Source organism: Apiospora hydei (genome assembly GCF_038363865.1).
Source record: "Apiospora hydei strain CBS 114990 chromosome Unknown utg000006l_segment0_segment0, whole genome shotgun sequence".
In the NCBI taxonomy this organism is placed as follows: domain Eukaryota; kingdom Fungi; phylum Ascomycota; class Sordariomycetes; order Amphisphaeriales; family Apiosporaceae; genus Apiospora; species Apiospora hydei.
In genome coordinates, this window is record NW_027117365.1 from 735111 (window position 1) to 755583 (window position 20473).

Here is a 20473-nt window from a genome sequence, read left to right on the forward strand (position 1 = left end):
TAACCCCAGCCCTTCGAGAAAACAAAGTTGCGTGTATGCAAGCACTTTGCTTCACGTTGGGAAAGTCAAGACGGTGGCTTGCATTGGCGGATTCAAACAAAAGTTTCAAGTTCCTGAGCAGTACCCATGGCACGATTCTCTATTGGGTCGTGACTTGCACTTACATGCATACATCTGATATCAACCTTCTGGTTTTGGAAAATTAAAGTTGTTACCCGTCACTGGTGTTCAACGGAACCCGCTGTGCAAACGGGGAGGGACGGGGTTAGTTATCATGATGTATGCAGGAGCTCGTTCCCCCAGAATCCAGCCCCTTTCTGCAGCAAACGGGGACGACTCGCGGGGGCCCCGCAGATACGCTCCCGATGGCAAGGGGAAAATTGAATATCAGCTTTTTGAGATTGATGTCAGACGGCTTCCTGCAGAATCTTATTCATCATGGTGGGGGAGGCGGTCCCGGGAAGAGCAGCCAATATATGTAGCCAATATTTCTTCCCATCTGCAGCCTGATCCGGGCATCCGTTTGCTCAAAACACTGGGCTCTACGGTAAATCGTGTCTCTGGACATGGTGAATGTTTCGGCTTGGTGCCGCCGTCCACAGCTGTTTCGACACCGATGTTTTAATCCCCGACACGCGAGGGTGAAGTCTAATCATTTTGGCCGTTTGCAAGTACGAACGCTTCTGATTCTCCCGTTGAGGTTGATGTCTCGCAACGATGGAGCCACTTCTCGGTATGGCGTCCTCTTATCCCGTTGCTGCTGCTGTCCGAGGTACGAGAAAACATGGTTGAGTCATGCTGGTGGCCAAAGGACGTTTTGCTGAGGTTCTGTTGTCTGCCCCTGAGAATTCGCCTTTATCCCAAACTAGCTGATCTTAGGAATCTCGGAAGCTCATCGTATCGCAATTGCTCCACCAAAATACGGGATCCCGTGTTTTCTGTACCTCCTGCATGAACTAAATTCGTCTACATCCAGGCAGCGTTCACTAAAAAAGGTTCTCCATTGCTCAAATTTGCAGGGTGCCATCAATACAACACCAAAGCCCTGACTTCGATACTCTCCCTTCCGCTCTTGTTTGCGTCATCGGTGTCATCATCGACAAACGCAGGATCCTCAAAGGCAGAGTGCGGCGTCCGCCGGGCCTCGTTGGCGGAGTCGGAGTCGAAACACTTGATCAGCGTCACCTCGTCCGGCCGCTGTGCGTACTTGTAGTACCAGCGGTGACTGCTGCTCGGCTTGACTGCCCATGTCTCGGCGCGGTGTCCGGACGACACATAGTGCACATCCGCAGCGACTAGGTCGTTGTCGGATACCGAGCGGGCGTCGACTACGGCCAATGGGTTTTGGTGGACGGTCTTGATAGGACGCCAGACCTGATAGAGTGTTAGTAGGTCACTCAAGGTTCGTCGGTTTCTTTCTTCTGATATGGATCGAAAGGAGTCTTTTGCCTACATTGACGATTTGCCACCGCTTCGCTTTCAATCCATCGGCTTCATCGGGGAAGTGTCGCTGCAGGACAAGTTCGGCGCCGTGGTACGACTGGTCTACGTGGACGCGGTGTAGCGGGCCACGCGACAGCGTATTATTCTCACCAAGTTGGTGCCAATGGGACGGGCCTCGCCGAACTTTGTGATCGAAGATTCTAACCAATGACGCCCCAGTCCTAAATCATTATCAAAGCATTGGTGTCAGCTCAGTATCTGTCACCGGCCCCTTTCTGTTGCCGGTCTCAATCAAGATGATTGTCGATCCGTAAACCTACAGGTCCTTCAGCATTTGTTCCGTCTCGGCAAAATACCCAGTCCTGATCGTATCCTCGTTCAGGAAATGCTTCTCGGAGCTTTCGTGGCGGTACAGCTGGAACCCATGGGACTCGAGAGTATACGAGCTCTCTCTTCCAGAAATGTCTTGTATCATCACCGGAACTTCTACGGCAGGCCTCACGTTGGTCACCTTGCCTGGACTGACCACCACTGGAGTCGGCGCGGATCCGTCATCGGGCTCGCGGTAGTAGTTCAGTATGGTCGCGACGTCGTGTCCGTCAAGGGAGTTTTCTTCTGCACTTTGCAGCGGCGCATTTATGACTGGGCTGTCGGGCATCATGGCTTATTGTTGATGTTTCCATTCATCCTTGAGTTTCCAAGGCTTTTGGGCATGTGTACATCTGGATCTAAGGGCGTAGGATACGCAAATCATGCTGGGCAGTCATGTGGAAGAGCACTTCCGCATCGTACAACTTGGGAGTCAACCCCGCACTCAGAGATTCGGCAGTTCACAAATGATCACCGTGTAAAGAGGACAGCCTCAACAACCTATGTCTTCGTTGTTCTCCGTCTATTACTTAACACTTGTATCTTAGGTTACTTTATGCCAAGGGCAGATTTGTCGTCGTCAGGGGGATACTTTTCCTCTATACTTTTCATTTTGCCACGTCGAATTCCTCAGTGTGGCTAACACCGGACTGCCAAGCTTCTTTCCATGGCTGTTTACCCCTTTTCCTAGCGGTTGCTTCTTAGCTGACGGTATTCGCAGCTCCCACTCGTATCAGCGACCAACTCCCGCAGCAGTAGTCCATCAATCAGGAAATCCCCTCTGGTGTGAGCAGGGTAGCTCTGCGACGAAGCCGGCCAACTGGCCAGGGACCGGTGCCTCCGCTGCAGACGAGGGGACATTTGCCAATTGCCGTACATCGTCATCTTCAGCGCGGCCATCCGGCGTCTGACGGGAGCTAAGAAGCGGAGGCCGTGACTGTGTAACCTTCAAGGGAGCGTTTCGGTGCGCGGTCAGGATATCGCTGAAGTCGCGCCTGGTAACATTGCCCACTTTCAGTGTCGCATAATCCCGAGCCACATTGTCTTTGAATACAATTGGACCTTCACTTGATGCTGTGCCTCGGTTGTGGTTTTCGAGCACCGTGTCGTTGCCAATATCAATGAGTGTGTTGTATCCGATCTTATTGCCAACAATTTCGAACCGTGGTCGGGATATTTGCTGGTTTGACCTAAGGGTGGTGCCTGTGAGCCGCTGACCTGGTAAATTGTTATGTCTACTCCCAGGACTCCACCGCTCGGTATACTACGCGACATGTCAGTTTCTATATAATTACGTGGAAGTGCTGGTGGTCTTACCAGACTTGTGTAGCTTTCCACGCTGCTTTGATCGAGATGCTTATATGGATGTATCGTCCTCGCCTCGAGGCATGCTCTCACATCCTGGCTGAGGGTACAAGATATGTGGAAGTGAAGCAGTTCGCGCGTGGCATACAATTCCCGGAAGGCCCCCGAGAGCGCGCGATGTCTCGTTATGGCGGATATGATCTTGCGTAACAATAACGAAGAAGTGCCCTGGAGCAGCTTAAGGATCTTGTGCGCTACGGTGTCGAGTCTGGCAAAGAGCTCTCGGAACTCGTGGGTGTGGCAGTCTTCCTCCGTCGAGATCCTACGGACCAGCCGCAACAAGTAACGAACGTTGGTCTCCTCGCTTTTGTATATCACCGGGCCGCGGTGTATGTCCCTGATGAGCCGGATCAGCGTCATTGTCACCGCTCCTCCGTAATGCACGAGCTGCCCGACGCTGGCGGCCGCCGAGATACCGTCCATTGTCGGCGACTGTCCTTTTGCCTGTGAAAAGCCTCTATCACAGTTCGTTGGGTGACGTGTCACATGAGTTGGGGTCCGAAAGACGTAGGTTTAGCGGTGCAGCCACGGGATTACATACCGATGTGAGTGACAGGCGCGGTGTGTTCAGCTGTTAGGGAAATGGACGAGTATTAAAGATGCCTCGTTGAGGCAAGGCTTTAAGCTCGTATTTACAGAAACCGGATTGCCCCTACGCAAGGCCTCAGCTCGCACAAAGAAGATTATGAGAGCGGCGGGAGTGGCAGTACCTACATGGCAGCATCCTTCATGCAACTTGCTTACGCGAGCCAGGGGATATCCCCTTGACGCCGAGAACGTTGTTTTTGGCATAACAGTTTCCATGAATGATCAAGTTATTCCCGATCTGTCCATCCATCATAGGATAGCTATTATATCTAGTATAAGAAATAGTATGCCAGTGATACTCATACTTACCGTTCCATACAGTCAGGCTACACGGCGACCGAATATCATGCAATCTATAAATACCAGCCAGCCATCAAGGGGGCTATATGCAGACTTCTAATTTGATTGGGGTCCAATAGGGGCTGAATCCCATTGCCCAGCCAGCATCCGCGAAACCGTTATGATGTATATATTTTGGGAGACTCTTGGGGAATGAGCTTGGGGCATTCGGTTGAAGGCTTTCCAATGCTCACCGTACGGTTGCCTTTCTTTATTGCTTGGGAGTTAGAGTATGTTGCGCTCGCTGTCTTTTTGACTTGATACCACACCGGATTCTGCTTGCAGGCATATCAACGATCCAAGGAGGAACAGCAGGCCATGTCGTCAGAGCCTGCCGGACGCAATCATGTGGACGGGAACCAGCTGGCGGCACACGCGCAAATGAGGATCGGGGACACGATCACCAACATTTACCACCTCTCCCATGGGCGCAAATCTTACATCCGGGCCTACGAAGCTCCGAATCAGGAAGAGAAGCGGCGATGCCAGAGGAAACAGACGTGGTATACCGTGCTTGGGGTTATTCTTATTGTTGCCGGAATGGCAGTAGCCATCGCGCTGCCTCTCGTCCGTTCATCGCAGGTAACTATAGTTCCGGCCCTTTCACGCTGTTCCACTTGTGATAGCAAAACCTGGCTCTAACAAATCTCTGATGAAAAACAATTAGTCTCCATCAGACCCAACGTCGACTACATCTTCAAGCATAATATCATCGAGCATAACATCCGACACGCCAGCTGGAGTTCCTACGGCCACCCCAGCCAGTCCTCTTCCCACGTCGTTCAGCAGTACGCCTACCAGTGCGTTCACGGGCGGCAGCAGACATGTCACTATCGCAACCGACAACCAAGGCAAGCCAGTGATGGCCTTCGCGCCCGGCCAGAGGTGCACCGCCGACTCGGAATGCCTTTCGCCAAATCTCTGCTACACGGAGACGCACTCGCCGACGTCGACGACGTGCTGCGCGACCGGCAACTGGGGCTGCCCGGGAGCCCCGTGCGGGGGCCACGACAATTGTCTCGACCCCTTTCCCTGCCACACGCCGGGCCCCGGGAGCGGTGCGACCTGTTGCGGCTATCCGCCATGGACCGTATACCGGGGCGCCAACTGTTGGTCTGCGCAGCCCGCAACGAGGACGGCAAAGGCTGCATAAGTGAGGTGGTAGCGGATTTGCATCTTGCATGCATTACCTGCGACGTTGTTGGCCAGAACTGTATGCAGTTCATTTTGTATTATATGGGATTATATGGACCTGCCAGATTACCGGCGTTAGCATACCTCCGTATTTGTTTCCGTTTTCCATTTTATCCTCCACCTGCTTGAACAGATTAAGACGGCGACGGATATAAATATCAGTAAAATGAAAGGGTCACCCCTCAGTGGCTCGCTGCCCCCATATGTCTGATTTGAGAACTGTGTCGCAGTGAGTTGCTTGCGCTCCTGGCTGATGAAAGTGTATCAAAAAGACATCCCCTTTTCCCATGGAATTATCGACCCAAACAAATCATCACCTGCCGGCTTGGGATTTATCTTCCGATCGTCCTGGCATGATGCGACGCGATTCTGCCGCGACACAAACCGACCTGCACGTGCATATTTACCGGACGAGGTTGACTGTTGGGTTGTCTCACCCGAACCTCGAAACGTGACGGGGCCTTACTTTATCTGACAGCGGAAACAAGTCGTCATGAGGTTGTTTTGTTTTGCATCAAAGCGCCCGTTCCTTTGGTCGCCTGTCTGGGTCACACCCGGGGAGTTTTCGTTTGCCGTGCGGGAACGATGTAGGGGTCGGGGCAGCAATCGCCACCACCCGCGCTCCGGCCATTTCCTCTCCGGGGCATTGCCGGCTGTTCGCGTCCCTGGAAGTCTGATTACACACGTTCGTTCATCCCATATATCAACACCAGCGATGCGAGTCCGACCTGGGGCTGTCGTAACTCCAGGCGTGCGACGGAAAAGAAAAGACGGTTACTCTGGCGCGACTACCGCGGCTCGCAACCCAGCCTTTCCTCAGACATATCTGCTAGTCACATGTACACACTGTCTAAGGACGAAGGACGGAGATGTTCCGTTGACCGCACTACGTAATACTGTACTACTATATCTAGCCACGGTATTGCCATCCGCTAGAAGAACGGCGAGTGCCTTCTAGCTCCGAGGCCTGAGCTGCAAGCAGCAAGGTGACAAGGTCTAGTGAACACCCGACTCAGGTGACATGTGTTCATGTGCCCATCGAGTCAGTGCCGACCGCGATTTTAGCCAGGTACAATCGCACGCTCCGAGGGTTTGGTTTGGTCATGGTTTCCGTCGCTGAACGGGACTGGTTTGGGTTTTGTTTCTCGGGGAGTACGAAGCCCCCGGCGCCCCGGGTGCCAGGTGGTGGTCAAGTGCACACGATGCTTTGTTTCATAGGGCAATTGGGCATTCCTTGAATTCATCGCGCCTTTGCATCGCGCATACTTTGGAGCGCGACGTCCGTCCAATTACCAGCGCGAACTTGCGTGATCGGGTGGGGTATCGTATTCGTATTCTTTCTGGGTACGTACCTCGCATGCAATGCGGCATCTCGGAACTAAAAAGTGAGGAAGCGCATGTATCAATGTAAGTGGGCATTCAATCAATTGATCAGATAGGAATGCATCGACATCATCATACGCGCCAAGGCGCAAGCCAGTGCTTTAGAAGGGGCCGCATGCTGCTCAACTCGCCAAGTCGGTGTGAGTGCGATCAATTGTGATCAATATTTTGTGTTTGGTTTGGTCACTAGTAGCGAGATCGCTAGGTAATCAGATGAGATATAGTACAGTATGCTGAAGAATTACGCGAGCTGGTTTGCCGGTCATTTGCTGTTCATGCTTACCAATTTGCACGCTGTCGCAGAAACAAGTGATCCCTGCCTATCAGATAGCCTACTGTGACTACGGGCGAACAGGTACCTACCAGAGCCAGAACCAGAACCAGAACCAGAAAACTAGACTACCCAACAGACTAGCCGATATGCTTAAGATGCTGCCACCCGACCCTACATTTTTCACAGATTGTCTCCAGTCGGTCAGCGTTTGAGAACGAAATGGGATTTGCGCGACCCGGTTTAAGATGCCCGTAAGCAGATGCGTATGTAAGGATCGTAAGACATGAGGTTACCTCAGCTGCATCATTCGCGATACCCAGCGGCCAGTGGCGTGTTGCAGTGTTCAACCGGGTAGCCGCCACCGCAAGCGTCTGACCAGTTGAGCTTCTGGCACAGGTTCTGACGATGTAATTCCCGACACTAGCAGCCAGTCAGAAAGTCAATGGGCGTGACAGCTTCGAAATAGGCAAATAGGCAATCGATTGGGGGTGGACAGGGTGGGGTGGGCTACGGCTCGACAGCCCGCCCCTGACACAAATGCTCTTATGCCATTGGCCTTCTGGCCAATTCAGTAACATGAAAAAAATAAAAGCACTGTTGTTAACCTAGCAGCGCCGAGGCGATCTGCTTTTTTTTTCTTTTTTGCGGATTTTGGGGCGGCACCCCCCGTCGCGCCAGCCAGTCCGTTCCTCTGACAGCGAGACAGCCCTTCTGTTGAGCTCAGCTCGCAGCACGCAGGCACGCAGGCACGCAGGCACGAGACGTTAGCAATCCTACATGTAACCGGACTTAGAAAATAAAACAGGGCCTTATGCCTTCGATGCTTTCCAGAATGATGAGTAAAAGGGGGTCCACTGTAGCGACCTCCAGAGGGGACCATAGTGCTGTTGATAGGGACCCTAGGGGCCATATTGTCGTAGGGGAGCGGATCGCCTGCCGTTTGGTGTCAGGGTCCGGGACTTCCTGCGGAGTGCTGCCAATGTGTCTACTTGGGATGATAGCAATTTAAACGCAAGCAAATTTCGACCGCTGGACGCCTGTTTTACTCGAAGTAGTGTCGTGCCCGCTCATCTTTCCGCAGATAATTCCTACACCAGACCAGACCCCGGCGTGCCGCCCTTTCCCATCTGCGACCTGGGAAGCTGATCTTCCTTAAGCAGGATCTACCCTCCTCTTTCTGTTTCCCAACCTTTTCCTTTCCGTGCTGGCGGATTTTCCTTTTTTGACCTGTCGGCGACACCCTCGCGTCCCTTTGCTCTCCCTAAAGAAGTACGAAACCTAGTTTCCCTGCCGAGGACCCTCCCCCTCCAGCGCCAGAACACACGCCGCCCGTAACCAGCCTGTTACCGTAACCGACCCGGACACAATAACAACAGAACAACACACACAGTATCGGGATTCACGAACATCTTCTAAAAGACATGGCTTCCAACGCCAGCAGCTTCTCGTCGCCGCTGGCCGAGAAGTTCGCTGCCGTCAACCTCAACCTCCCACCGCACGTGGACTTTGTCGTCGACACCATCTCCAATGCCGGCATCCTGACCTGGATCGCCACCCTGCTGGCCCTGGCCATCGCCTACGATCAGAGTATGCGCGCCCTCCACACAGCTGCCATCCCATTGGGATGATCCTTACTCGTGTGCATGTATATGCTGACTCTTTCTCTCTTTCCCGCGCTGCAGTTAGTTACCAGCTGAGCAAGGGCAACATTGTTGGCCCTGCTTTCAAGGAACCGTTTATTGGGCCTTTCCTCCAGTCGGTGAACCCCAAGTTCGAGGAATACTATGCGAAATGGAAGAGCGGTCCCCTCAGCTGCGTCTCCGTCTTTCACAAGTACGTGCCCACCGACAAAATCCTTCCAACGCGACGCACTGGAAATCTAACCCAAGTATTGCTTCTTCTGCAGGTTTGTAGTTATTGCGTCGACCCGTGACTTGGCCCGCAAGGTGTTCAATGCGCCCGCCTACGCGAAGCCTTGTGTCGTCGATGTCGCCCACAAGATTCTCGGCGCGAAGAGCTGGGTCTTCTTGGACGGCAAGGAGCATGTCGACTACCGCAAGGGTCTCAACGGCCTCTTCACCCGCAAGGCCCTGGAGTGCTACCTGCCCCGCCAGGAGGACGTTCTGCGCCATTACTTCGCCCGCTGGACGGACATCACCAAGGAGAACCAGGGACAGCCCATTCCCTTCATGCAGGAGTTCCGTGAGATCATCACCGCCCTCTCCTGCCGCACCTTTGTCGGATACTACATTTCGGAGGACGCCATCAAGCGCATCACTGTCGACTACTTCCTGGTCACCGAGGCTCTGGAGCTCGTCAACTTCCCCATCATCATTCCCTTCACCAAGACGTGGCGCGGCAAGAAGGCGGCCGATATGGTCATGAACGAGTTTGCCAAGTGCGCGGCCAAGGCCAAGGTCCGCATGAACGCCGGCGGTGAAGTTACCTGCATCATGGACGCCTGGATCAAGGACATGATCAACTCCCGCAAATGGCGCGAGGCTACCGAGAAGGGCCTGTCGACGGAGGGCATCGAGAAGCCCATGCCCATGATCCGCGAGTTCACCGACATGGAGATTTCCCAGACCCTCTTCACCTTCCTGTTCGCCTCCCAGGATGCCACCAGCAGCGCCTCCACCTACCTCTTCCAGATCATGGCCCAGCGACCCGACGTTCTCGACCGCGTCCGTGAGGAAAACCACAAGGTGCGCAACGGCGACATCCACGCTGCCGTGAACATGGACCAGCTCGAATCGATGGCCTACACGCGCGCTGTGGTGAAGGAGCTCCTGCGTTACCGCCCCCTGTCCTGATGGTTCCCTACGAGGTCAAGAAGCCGTTCCCCATCACCGACTCGTACACCGTCCCCAAGGGCGCCATGTTGATCCCCACGACGTACATGGCCCTTCGCGATCCCGACGTATACGAGAGGCCCGACGAGTTCGACCCGGAGCGATACTACACTGGTGACGCCGAGGTCAAGGGTTCCAAGAACTTCCTGGTGTTCGGCACTGGTGCTCACTACTGCCTGGGACAGCACTACGCTCAGCTCAACCTTGCTCTCATGATTGGCAAGGCTTCGCTGCTTCTGGACTGGAAGCACCATGCCACGCCTCTTTCTGAAGAGATTAAGGTGTTTGCCACCATCTTCCCCAAGGTTCGTTTTACCCGTCGTCTGATTCTTATTATTATCAGCATTTTACTAACCAGGCCTCTAGGATGATTGCCCATTGACTTTCACGGATCGAAAGTGGTAGTCGGCATTAAGTTGCGGCTCAGCACAAACATCCTAATACCCCCTTGCGCCGGCATTCCGGGAACGCTTACTTATGAGAGGACAGGCCCCAAAGTCATGTGATGGCGTTAGCGATCGCCACATCCGTGATTGGGCTTGGTAATGACCACGGCCGCTGCCGGCTTTTTTAAAAACACCTTGTAATACCTTCACCTGTATATATGCTTACCCAAAAGCCATAGAGACGCGCCACATCGATGTGGCGGTCCGTTGGCAAGTCTACGACTTTGAAGTAGATACGAAACAAAAGAAGTAAAACCTATCATACCCCTACTTGAGCTTGGAACTCATCATGAAAGTCTGGTCAGTACTGCTTGAAACTATGTGCTTATGAGAATACTGGGTGATATCACTGTGTAATCCTGTCTCGAGTTGAATCCCGCTTCATGAGTTTTATATTCACTCTACTGTAACCTCGCATATTCAATCGGGGAGTAGTTTCTTTATTACTTTATGATACGAAATTCATTACTCCCCTTTGTCTCGAGAATAATCCAAGTCAATTGAACACTATATCGAAACCTATTCCGTAGTGTTGTGAAAGTACATGCTGTATTTTAGGTGCCCCCACGGTTCTGTAGTGAAGCTCTGGGGTTGGTCCAGTCCCCACGTCATAGGCGCCAACAGCTCTTATCCCCATGTGTGGAAGCGGGTCGGCGAGAGATAGCTATCTCCAAGATACTACAAACAACATTCCCGTCTCTTCCCCCATTGAACGACGACAAACGAGAACATATACCGGTTTACAATGGCATCCAAATCTCTCCAGACCTTGAGCACGCAGACTCTGCTGCGGGCAAGCTCGCGCGCCTCGCCTCGGGCAGTGCGCTGCATCGCTTCGCCTGCGGCAGCTCGTCTGCACAGCTCCTCCTCGTCCTCCCGCGCTGCTGCTGTTGGTGCCAACATCGCTCGGCCTCAGCTTCTGCCGTCCTGGCGACCTAATCGCGTCTTGTCTGGCAGCGTGCGCTGGTCTTCGGAGTCGGCGACGGGGAGCAAGATCTGGAGTTTCGAAGAGGTATGTTGCGCTGCGCTACTCGACTCGCTATATCACTATCTCTATACCTTTCCCATCACATCTCACCACAAACAAAAGAATCAAAAAGTCCAACCAGACGAAACGCTAACCCACCACCCCCTCTCCCCACCAGATCCAATCCCTCCCCCAAAACGTAACCCTAATCGACGTCCGCGAACCCTCCGAACTCGCCTCGACGGGCCGGATCCCGGGCGCCCTCAACATCCCCATCACGACGAGCCCGGACAGCTTCCACATCAGCGCCGAGGAGTTCGAGGACCGGTACGGGTTCGCGCGCCCGCAGCCCGACGAGGACGAGGTCGTGTTCTACTGCAAGGCCGGCGTGCGCAGCCGCGCCGCGGCGGGCATCGCGCGTGAGGCGGGCTGGAAGAAGGTTGGGGAGTACCCGGGGAGCTGGGTCGAGTGGAGCGGGAAGGGGGGAAGATTGAGAGGTGAGAGGAGTTGAATGTGCATGAAGATGAATAAAGAAAGAAAGAAATAGTAGAAAGAATACAAGCACAGATTGGGCGCAATGGCATGCGATCCATGAACATCCTACTACAGTGCTGGACGAATCTGGGGAATCGCATATATAAAGTTTGACAGCGTGAATGAGACGGTATTTAGACTCGACAAGGCGGTAGGAAGCTAGCCATCTAATACCTACTGTAGACACCGACTCGGTGATAGTAGGACAGCGTAGGCTAATCTATCACCGGGGAGTATGAGGGAACTTGGCCCAAGACCAAGAGACAACGCGGCGCATCTACATATATGAAAGACCATACCGCGAGGATTACAACAGCATCAGCCGGGAAACTTAGGATGTAGGAAGTAGGTTGCTAGTATAAAGCCAAACCGTGGTATCAATGCATTGAGCTACCTAGTGTACATAACAGAAATTCCATTGCAAGAGCTCCCCTGAGCAACGCCGGGTCACGTTTTCCCCCGTCTTTCTCTCATTTTCCTAATTCAGCTAGAACTAGTCCGCCCAAGTTGTTCTTCTTCCCCGTTCCCTCGGCCGCTCTATTCCTAAGACAGCAAGAATCGGGCAAGCAGCATCGCCGCACCCCCTCGCCGCCCTCGCCGGGCTTGGGCGGTTCCGCAGGGGGCGCCGGCGTCTCCTTTGCCACCGGGCTGCCGGCCTTGAAGAAGAGCACCTTGATGGCGATGGCGAGGCCGCAGTGCAGGGCGACGACCAGGATCAGGAGGATCTTGCTCGTCTGGCGGTCCGTGGCGCTAAGCACGGGGTACATGTTGCGCAGCAGGAAGGCGACCGACATGCCGAGGCCGACGCCGACGAAGACGTAGTTGAGGATCTGGATCTGCGACCAGCTGACCAGGGCCACGGGGATCCAGATCAGGTTCGCGTAGCCGTAGAGAGCCCAGCACTCCATCAGGTTGGCGCTCTCGGAGCCGAAGTATTTGAGGGCGCCGAAGAGGAGGACGGGGATGACAAGGGTGTAACCGTAGATAAGACCGGCGGCACCTGTATATATCCAGCACAATTAGTATCTTGTCCAGGATCCATACGCAACGCGAAGGAGTTAGGCTAGGGGGCAAGGAACAGAGAGAACTTACCGCTTAGCAGCCTAAAGTCGTACAGGAATGGCCCGTTGCCAACCATGGCGTTCCACTGGCTGATGGTGCCCGCGATGAAGAGGATGAAGACGACGGTGGTGGCGATCCAGAAGGGCCCGTACAAGTCCGGGTTGCCCTCGAGCACGTCGAGGAAGTTGGCGCGCGGGTAGAGCGCCGCCCAGCACCGCTGCAGCACCGAGGACGTGTCGACGTCGAAGAATTGCGCGTAGAAAGACATGGTCCAGAGGTATCGCTTCGACGAGGAGCCCGAGCCGGACGCGGCCGTCGCCGGCGGTGGGAGGCCCCCTACATTGGAGGCACCCTTGTTGCGCCCGCCCGCAGTGTTGGTGAAGGTCGAGTTGTGGAATTCAAGGTCTTCCTGCAGGTCGGTATGACCCAGATCACCCTGCGCGTTCCCATGTGTTAGAGCTGAGTTCCGCATTGGTTGCGGTAGCTATTCGAACTTCGCCATCTCGCGATGTATAGCGTTCCCGGCTTGCGTGTCAGGAGCTGCGGGATACGTACCTCATCGTCCACGTCCACGACGGCGTCGTAGCCTCCTGCACCGGACATCTCGAAGGATCGGACCAACTGTGAATGACAGAACTGCTATGGTATGATGATGAGCACAACCAACGTCGCTGCTCGTTTCGGTTTGGATAGTTGCCGGTGCTTCAATGTCGTTAGAGATAGCTGTCTCGAAGTTGACGGTTGATTGAGGCCACGGAAGCAGCCCGAGCTTTTCCCGTCCACCCCAAGCTCTCCGGGAGCTATCCATGCACGTCGGTCATCCTGGTAGTCGCGCTAATGGCCCCGTTTGATGATTGATCCCCAAGGGTACAGAGGTACGTACCTCCGAATAAGCCTCATCCACCTGTTCGTGATACAACATGGGATCAATCTTATGACATGTCTGCTGCGATCTGGTATATCAACTCGTGATATGATGTATTGTCTATTGTCATTCTATTCTCGATCTCGTACAATCCATTTGAATTTCAGTTGCCGATGAGTTTGTGCACTAGCAATTTGAAGGCAGATATCATGGTATTAGAAGCATCAATCCTTGTATAGGCCTTCGTCTACGAAAGCAATAGCAATGTGGCATTCACGTAGAAGCAGGAGCAAAGGTGCATCAGAAAAGCAGTGATTTAACGTGTATCATAGCTCAAAACTGTCTCTACCTAGACCACGTCCGTTCCATCGTAGAAACAAGCAAGCCCGAAAATGACAACTCGTATATTTTCGATCAGTGTCATCATGATGCCAAACCCAGGTACGCCGAGAGATGAGAGAAGAAATCGTCTATTTGAGCTTCTTCTTGGGGCGCAGCTGGTTGGTGTGGCCGCACTTTCGCTTTCTGCAGTTGGTGGCTCGGGGAGGGAGGCGAGCCTGAGGTACGGGTTAGCAACTGACGACATGCATCATCGTACTACCAGGATAATAACTTACGTAGCACTTGCGGCAGATCATCTTGTCGCAGTTGAACTTGCTGGCCAGAGCCTTCAGCGAGGGCTCAATGATACCACCACGCAGGCGCAGGACCAAGTGGAGGGTAGACTCCTGTAGGAAGAATATTGTTAGTGACCCATTGCAAGCTGGTATGATATAACAGTTTGCCCAATTCATCGGGGACGAGACGCTTTGACGAATTGGTTGGTGGTTTGGGCCCGTCATGATTTGAGAGGATGCGTGATCCAACATCAAATCGAGGCCACGGATGCTCGATCCGAAAGTCCGACAAATGTCGCAACAATCGCACAATGCTCGACTTCTCAATGACTGCCACAGTACGTAGCGCCATGGGAGATACGCATCTGCTGAGCATCCGCAGCCATACTCCAAACAGCGAATAGCCGTTGGGGCCGTGGACCACCGCGCCAAACCCCAATCTCTTCCCCGATGTCCAGGCCAGGAATCCTCTGCGCAGAGCAGAATGCAAAATAAAGATCAAATGCGTACCTTCTGGATGTTGTAGTCGGAAAGAGTGCGGCCGTCCTCAAGCTGCTTGCCGGCGAAGATCAGACGCTGCTGATCCGGGGGAATGCCCTCCTTGTCCTGGATCTTGGACTTGACATTGTCGATGGTGTCGCTCGACTCCACCTCAAGGGTGATGGTCTTGCCCGTCAGGGTCTTCACGAAGCTGTTGGGAGAATCATTAGTATTTTCGTTCCATTTCGTAATATTCAAGACGTCGGGTTGTGTCGTCGTTCGTGGGCGGTTCGCGGGTTGGGTGAGAGAGTTGCTTACATCTGCACTGTTCATTTATTAGCTCATCGTCAATCAGATTGCGCAGCATCCGGCGCCGCCGTCGCCGTCGAGGGTCTACTTACTGGTTGCCGGTCTTCGTCGTCGATGTGGTGATGATCGATTTGGATGTTGAGAGAGACTTCTGCAAGGTGTGGTGGGGGACCGGGAACTTTTCTGGACAAAAGACCTTATCAGGTGACTCGCACCGGGGCGAATTTTGGAGTGTGGAAGTGTGCGCTGTGCACGGACCCGCTGTGACCAGCTGATTGCTGATAGGCCTGCTGAGCCCCGGTTAATGCATAATGCTAGAGGGCTTCGAGCTATGCACCTAGCCTGTATTGAGCTTCAGTGTATGCCCTGACGACTGCGATGTGTTGCCTCTGCTGTACACCAACCATCCACGATGGCCTCTTGCGTAAATTGACAAATATCACGGGTAGAGGCTCTCTTCAAAATGAATCTCAAATAGGTTTCATATTGGGTATCTCTAAAAACCACATATCATGCAGGTGTTTGGCAACAACCTCCACTGCCAATTCCCCAGACCATACCCAGAGACTGTAAGTCTGTAATGATCTCGAGTGTGACTACGAAGCTTCAACTGCACCAGCATATCCTTATGGAACATTTTCCCCATCTGTCTCTGTCTCCATAGCCTCTATACGTCTCGCCCTCTCTCTTTGCACGCACCAAATCTCCAAGCGTCGTTCGACCTGCGCAGCGGCGTTGATCAGACTGCGCAGGGGAACGGCCGCCGTCTTTGCGGCCTCCTTGTAAAACATCCTGGCTGTTCTGGGTAGGTCATCTTCTGTACGCCATACTGGGCAGTAATCACGTTCGGACGTTATGGCTCTGCCCTTCTTATCAAACATCTCTCCCGCCTGCTCTGGCTCGATAATCTTCATGGTGCTGTTCACGGATTGGTACCGCTCCACGACCAGCTCATCCTGATCGCGCTGGCCCGGGGCGTCTTTATTCGGATCGTTGCCGGATACGTTGGAGCCACCTTGGAACATCCGCGTGGCCACTTCTGGGGCTGTATCTCACTGTTAGGCTTGCTAAAGACGGGCAAGGGGGCAGTTGGCATAACTTACTCTTGGGGGTTGCTCCGGTTTGTACGAACATCCGCTCGAAGTAGTTCAGCCATTTCTCTGTGTCGGTCTTATCTGCTGTCACTGCTTCCCAAGCGGTGATCGTGTGTTCCTCTCCACGCTGAAGACCGCGGACGGCTTCGGCCTGTTTCGTCCGTACAGCTTCCCATTGCTTCCAGTCAATCTGCATAACTCTGGGGTCGTCATGTGTGATTGGTCTTCTGCTAACCCCGTCAAGAGGATGCAGTAGCTTGGTTGACACTACAACCAGTGCAAGGAGGAGCACCTCCGGGTCATCTGTTGATAGAATGCGTTGCTTGTCCCGCGTCGGGTAGGAGAAGTCTGCTTCCAGGATTTCGGCCATGCACTTCACACTGAGGAAAACCTCCACGGGCAATGTGAGGTCTCTCATGAGCTGGAGTAGGACAGGGATATGGTTCAGGGGCGGAAATTTGACCTCGTAATTGACATTGAATGAGATGGCCATCTCTCGGACCGCGGATTGGAGCTTTCCCGGGGGATGTGATCCCGGATCTGTAGTGAACGATGATAACCCGCAGGCAACCGGTCCTGGACGTTTTTGGGCAGTCCATTGATCTACACGTTTCGTTAGTCAGTGGTGCTTTTCGATATACGTGCAATAGCAGAGATAGGATCCCATACCGCGGCTAGAAACTCCAAATCCCCGCGCTGAGCCCAGTGGCAGAAGGTCGCTGTCGATATAGGGAGGCGGAGTGTAAAGCAACCAAGATAACAGAGCGCGAGCGTGTCTATCAGCGCCGGAAGATTCATACCCTTCCCTGGCTGCGGGCGCCACACTCGGTTTGTCTCAATAGGCCCATCGCTTAGCTCTCCATCCCTGATATCGGCCTCGCTATTCCCAGCACTCGAGTCTCGCTGGAACTCGTCATCGTGGGCGGGGAGGTCCCTCACCCTCAAACCCCAGAATGCCCTGACAATCTCTTCCAGCTCAGCCGGAAGGCCACGCTCCTTGATGAGCCACCAGACCTGTTTCCTCAGGATGATTTGCAGGCATTCGAGGTATAGTTCTCGTCCCGCGGCGCCTTCCAGCTTCACCGCAGCCCGCTCTCGCTTCTCCTTCTTCCGGCGATGCACTTTGCCAGTGGTGCCGTACTCGTCCTCGCCAGCCTCATGGGGCGCGTATCCCTCGAGCCGGTGACCATTGCGACAGTACCGCAGAGCATCCTCCGAGTACCAATGACGAGAGCCACACTCCTCGCAGCGCTCCCCTGCCGGCATGCGCTGGTAGTCGCCGGGGGCCATTTCGCGCTCGCTTTTGGTAGGTGCAGCCAATCAATACGCCTTGACTCAAGCGTTCGGCTTGGTTGTTTGATGGCCGAACAACTCAATATGTTACCCCTTATCACTGTACTCGATTACAGCAGGTGGCCAGCCCTTGTAGTGCTCTTTCGGTCAGGGGCGGACCTAGGAGAAATTTCTTAAGCTAGGGTGTGCGCTGAAGTTGGTGAAGGCCATCCCGTCAAGGTGCATATCAGCAATAATCGGAGATGCCGTTACAGTTTGAGGCAACCGGGGCTAGGCATCCGGTAGCATGATGGGATCACTTTTAACGATGGATATGGGAAGTTCCATCCACAACGGGTATGCAGATAGCCTTAAAAAGTGCCATGAGGCTAAAATGGGCCTGCGCAACTCCGTCCGTGCTGCTTGATTCCTTCCGTCTCGTAGTATCATTATCACCGAGCAAAATAAGACTTTCGTTGTATTCTACTGCCAGTCGCCTTATGTACATAGAACATTAAGGCCGCTAGTATCTTCAAGTTTTTAGCATCTTGCAGCTGCTGAATACTGCTATTAGAGGAGCTCAAATGATTCTGTAAATCCACTTGCACATATCGCACACATGGCACACACGTAGCAAAAAAAAGGTTCATGTGGAATTCGTAAATTCTATAGGACAAATTGTCTTCGCCAGAAGGTTCCCTAGCCTTGTTTTTTTGTTTTGTTTCCATGATCCTCATACTCACTGCCTCTTGTCGAGGACATAGCAGAGGAAAATAATACGATAAGGTGAAATGGGGAAAATCGTGCGGATGATGACGCTGCATCATGTACCCAGCGGAAACAAGGCTATGTGTCCAGATAGAATCCGCCAACAGAACGACCAAAATGGGGTTTGGTGAAGCCCCAGACATCAACGGCTTCGAGTAGTATCCTCCTCAGATATTGCCCGTATGCAACTGACATCTAACATCTTTCGTCAAGATGCATAGTCGCCCATACTAGTCACCAGAGGTCGCCATCGTAGATTCTGCAATCAGAGAGATTGCTTAGGAGCCACGAGGAGCCTCCTTGGCCTCAATGGCGGACTGCTCACCCATGGCAGTGAGAATGACAACGTCTAGAATAGTGTCAGCGAACAGTCCATTTGTGTGCGGTCCAACGGTATAGAAACTTACTGGTGTCCTTCTCCTCGGTGGTGAAGAGCTTGGTAATCTTGTCACCAATCTCACCATCGGGCATGCGAACATCGTCCTTGGTCTCACCATCGTCACCCATCAGGGACAGGAAACCATCGTCGGAGATGTCGAGCTAGTTTGTCACATTTTAGAACCCACGCTGGTTTGACTAGCAGCTTCTAGAGACAACTTACAAGCTGGTACTCGCGACGCTTGACGTTGGGGACGTCCATGTTGTGGGTGGAGGGGCAGAGATCTTCGAGCTTCTTGCCGGTGAAGATGTCGATGGCGACCAGATGGACCTTGGCGTGACCGTGCTTTCCAGTCTTGGAGGTAGACATGTCGACGATCTTGCAAGGGCGGTTCTTGATGCAGACGAAGCCGTTCTTGCGCAGGGCAGAACACTGCATGGGGAAGGTGTCCGAAGCACCGGCATCAGCCGGGGCATCGAAGGTGTGATCATGCTGCCAAAAACATTCGTGTTAGTACATCCATCCTCTGCAGAAAAAATCGAGTTGCAATTTGATATGCTCGTGATGTGATGGCGATTTTCGAAGCAAAAAGCGCTGAGCACTGCTGCCTTCGTTTGGTTGCAATGCGTCGCGGGGTTCGCTAGGCAAAATGTATCTGTGTGAGATGCGGGGTGGAAAATCCCCTTCGCTACCACCAGCACCACCACCACAGGACGTCGCAGGGCTCGACAACAGCAACAACAGAAGACGGGAAGGAATATTGTGACTTACGGCGGAGTCGTCAGCCATCTTGACTTAGCGGTTGAGCAAAGTGGTAAGTTGGTATTGGTGAGAGGAAAGAAAAAGAAGGGAGAATGGAATGGATGGACGATGGACTGAGCGGCTTTCCAACACCAAAAGAGTTGAAGTTGGAGGGGAAGAGAATTGCCAATGATGGGTTGAAGTACTCTTTTTTGGGTCGGGGAGCAGAAGGCTTTGGTGGGCGGGGGGAGGACCACTTTCTGGGTGTCAGGCAAGCCCAGAAGCCAGCAGCCTTTTGAAAAAAATTAAAAAATTCACAAATCCCAAGGGAGGCAAGACTGTGTGAGGGGTGAACTCAGCCAATAGCACCGGTCCAGATTGGCCCAACCTAGGCATGTACCTTTTTTTTCTTCCCATGAGAGGTAATGATCCCGTACACGCCTAAAATGGATGCTGGAGCAAAAGGTTCAAGGTGGGGCTTCGTACTCATTGCATTCACTCATTCATTCGCCTCTCCAGTCTGGTCGCCATGCGCCGCCATGCGCCTCTCTCCCTCTCCCTCTCTCTCTCTTCGTCGGTCCCAGTCTCATCAGTCTCTCTCTCTCTGTCCCAGTTTGCTACCGAACTCGACTGACTGCTTGGATGCCCCTTATAAATGGCCATCTCACGGTCTGCATGGTGGGTGGCCAGCCAGGACACTGGCCTAGTCGCTCACGCGCAAGCGCTTAAACGTGAGGGAGGCATGGCAGCGTTTCTACCCACCCAGGTGTGGATTATCCATGGCAAACAGCTCTTCTGGCTGGGGCTTGGCCTACAGAACTGTACGCACTATCAGACAGCCGTCCGTATCAAGCTTGCTCTACAGTTGAATCTGAATAAGAGCTCTGTTTGGTGTGCTTTAACTCCGATCTAGGGGGTACCTAACTCTACACCACTCCTCGATTCGATCTTCCATTGATAGCAGTGTTGTAGCAGTGTTAAGCGGCCGGGGAAGTTCCTGGAGCTTATCATCGGTGTGTGCTTCAGCATGTAAACATCGTGCAGTCAGCCACAGCTTCAAGTGCATGTGCCCAGCCGAGACAGGAATTCAGCCTGTAGACCACCTAGCCTATTTCCCCGACACAAACCGTAC

The 20473-nt window shown here is 53.3% G+C and overlaps 8 protein-coding genes across 8 annotated transcripts; 2 read left to right on the plus strand and 6 right to left on the minus strand.

Moving 5' to 3' along the window:
* Positions 1 to 1026: 1026 nt before the first annotated feature.
* Positions 1027 to 2101, minus strand: PG997_007416 (uncharacterized protein; the record flags this gene model as incomplete). The annotated part of the gene is made up of 3 exons (XM_066811731.1): positions 1027 to 1374; positions 1454 to 1664; positions 1764 to 2101. The coding sequence occupies 3 exons, from the start codon at positions 2099 to 2101 to the stop codon at positions 1027 to 1029; spliced, it is 897 nt and encodes a 298-aa protein (XP_066667073.1).
* Positions 2102 to 2575: 474 nt separating this feature from the next.
* Positions 2576 to 3600, minus strand: PG997_007417 (uncharacterized protein; the record flags this gene model as incomplete). Its single annotated transcript, XM_066811732.1, has 2 exons — positions 2576 to 3076; positions 3130 to 3600. 2 exons carry the CDS (start codon positions 3598 to 3600, stop codon positions 2576 to 2578), a joined length of 972 nt encoding a protein of 323 aa, XP_066667074.1.
* Positions 3601 to 4767: 1167 nt separating this feature from the next.
* On the minus strand, positions 4768 to 5407 carry PG997_007418 (uncharacterized protein; the record flags this gene model as incomplete). Its single annotated transcript, XM_066811733.1, has 4 exons — positions 4768 to 4850; positions 4903 to 5211; positions 5295 to 5315; positions 5383 to 5407. 4 exons carry the CDS (start codon positions 5405 to 5407, stop codon positions 4768 to 4770), a joined length of 438 nt encoding a protein of 145 aa, XP_066667075.1.
* A 2969-nt stretch (positions 5408 to 8376) lies between these two features.
* Positions 8377 to 10212, plus strand: PG997_007419 (uncharacterized protein; the record flags this gene model as incomplete). Its single annotated transcript, XM_066811734.1, has 5 exons — positions 8377 to 8542; positions 8638 to 8788; positions 8862 to 9732; positions 9783 to 10112; positions 10174 to 10212. 5 exons carry the CDS (start codon positions 8377 to 8379, stop codon positions 10210 to 10212), a joined length of 1557 nt encoding a protein of 518 aa, XP_066667076.1.
* A 786-nt stretch (positions 10213 to 10998) lies between these two features.
* On the plus strand, positions 10999 to 11731 carry PG997_007420 (rhodanese-like domain-containing protein; the record flags this gene model as incomplete). Its single annotated transcript, XM_066811735.1, has 2 exons — positions 10999 to 11265; positions 11399 to 11731. The coding sequence occupies 2 exons, from the start codon at positions 10999 to 11001 to the stop codon at positions 11729 to 11731; spliced, it is 600 nt and encodes a 199-aa protein (XP_066667077.1).
* A 493-nt stretch (positions 11732 to 12224) lies between these two features.
* Positions 12225 to 13419, minus strand: PG997_007421 (Yip1 domain-containing protein; the record flags this gene model as incomplete). Its single annotated transcript, XM_066811736.1, has 3 exons — positions 12225 to 12754; positions 12847 to 13300; positions 13372 to 13419. The coding sequence occupies 3 exons, from the start codon at positions 13417 to 13419 to the stop codon at positions 12225 to 12227; spliced, it is 1032 nt and encodes a 343-aa protein (XP_066667078.1).
* A 2294-nt stretch (positions 13420 to 15713) lies between these two features.
* PG997_007422 (uncharacterized protein) lies at positions 15714 to 17471 on the minus strand (the record flags this gene model as incomplete). The annotated part of the gene is made up of 3 exons (XM_066811737.1): positions 15714 to 16132; positions 16191 to 16784; positions 16823 to 17471. 3 exons carry the CDS (start codon positions 17469 to 17471, stop codon positions 15714 to 15716), a joined length of 1662 nt encoding a protein of 553 aa, XP_066667079.1.
* Positions 17472 to 18499: 1028 nt separating this feature from the next.
* On the minus strand, positions 18500 to 19400 carry PG997_007423 (eukaryotic translation initiation factor eif-5a; the record flags this gene model as incomplete). Its single annotated transcript, XM_066811738.1, has 4 exons — positions 19372 to 19400; positions 18823 to 19092; positions 18629 to 18761; positions 18500 to 18570 (listed from the first exon to the last, which is right to left on the minus strand). The coding sequence occupies exons 1-4, from the start codon at positions 19387 to 19389 to the stop codon at positions 18500 to 18502; spliced, it is 492 nt and encodes a 163-aa protein (XP_066667080.1). The 5' UTR covers positions 19390 to 19400.
* Between the last annotated feature and the right edge of the window lie 1073 nt (positions 19401 to 20473).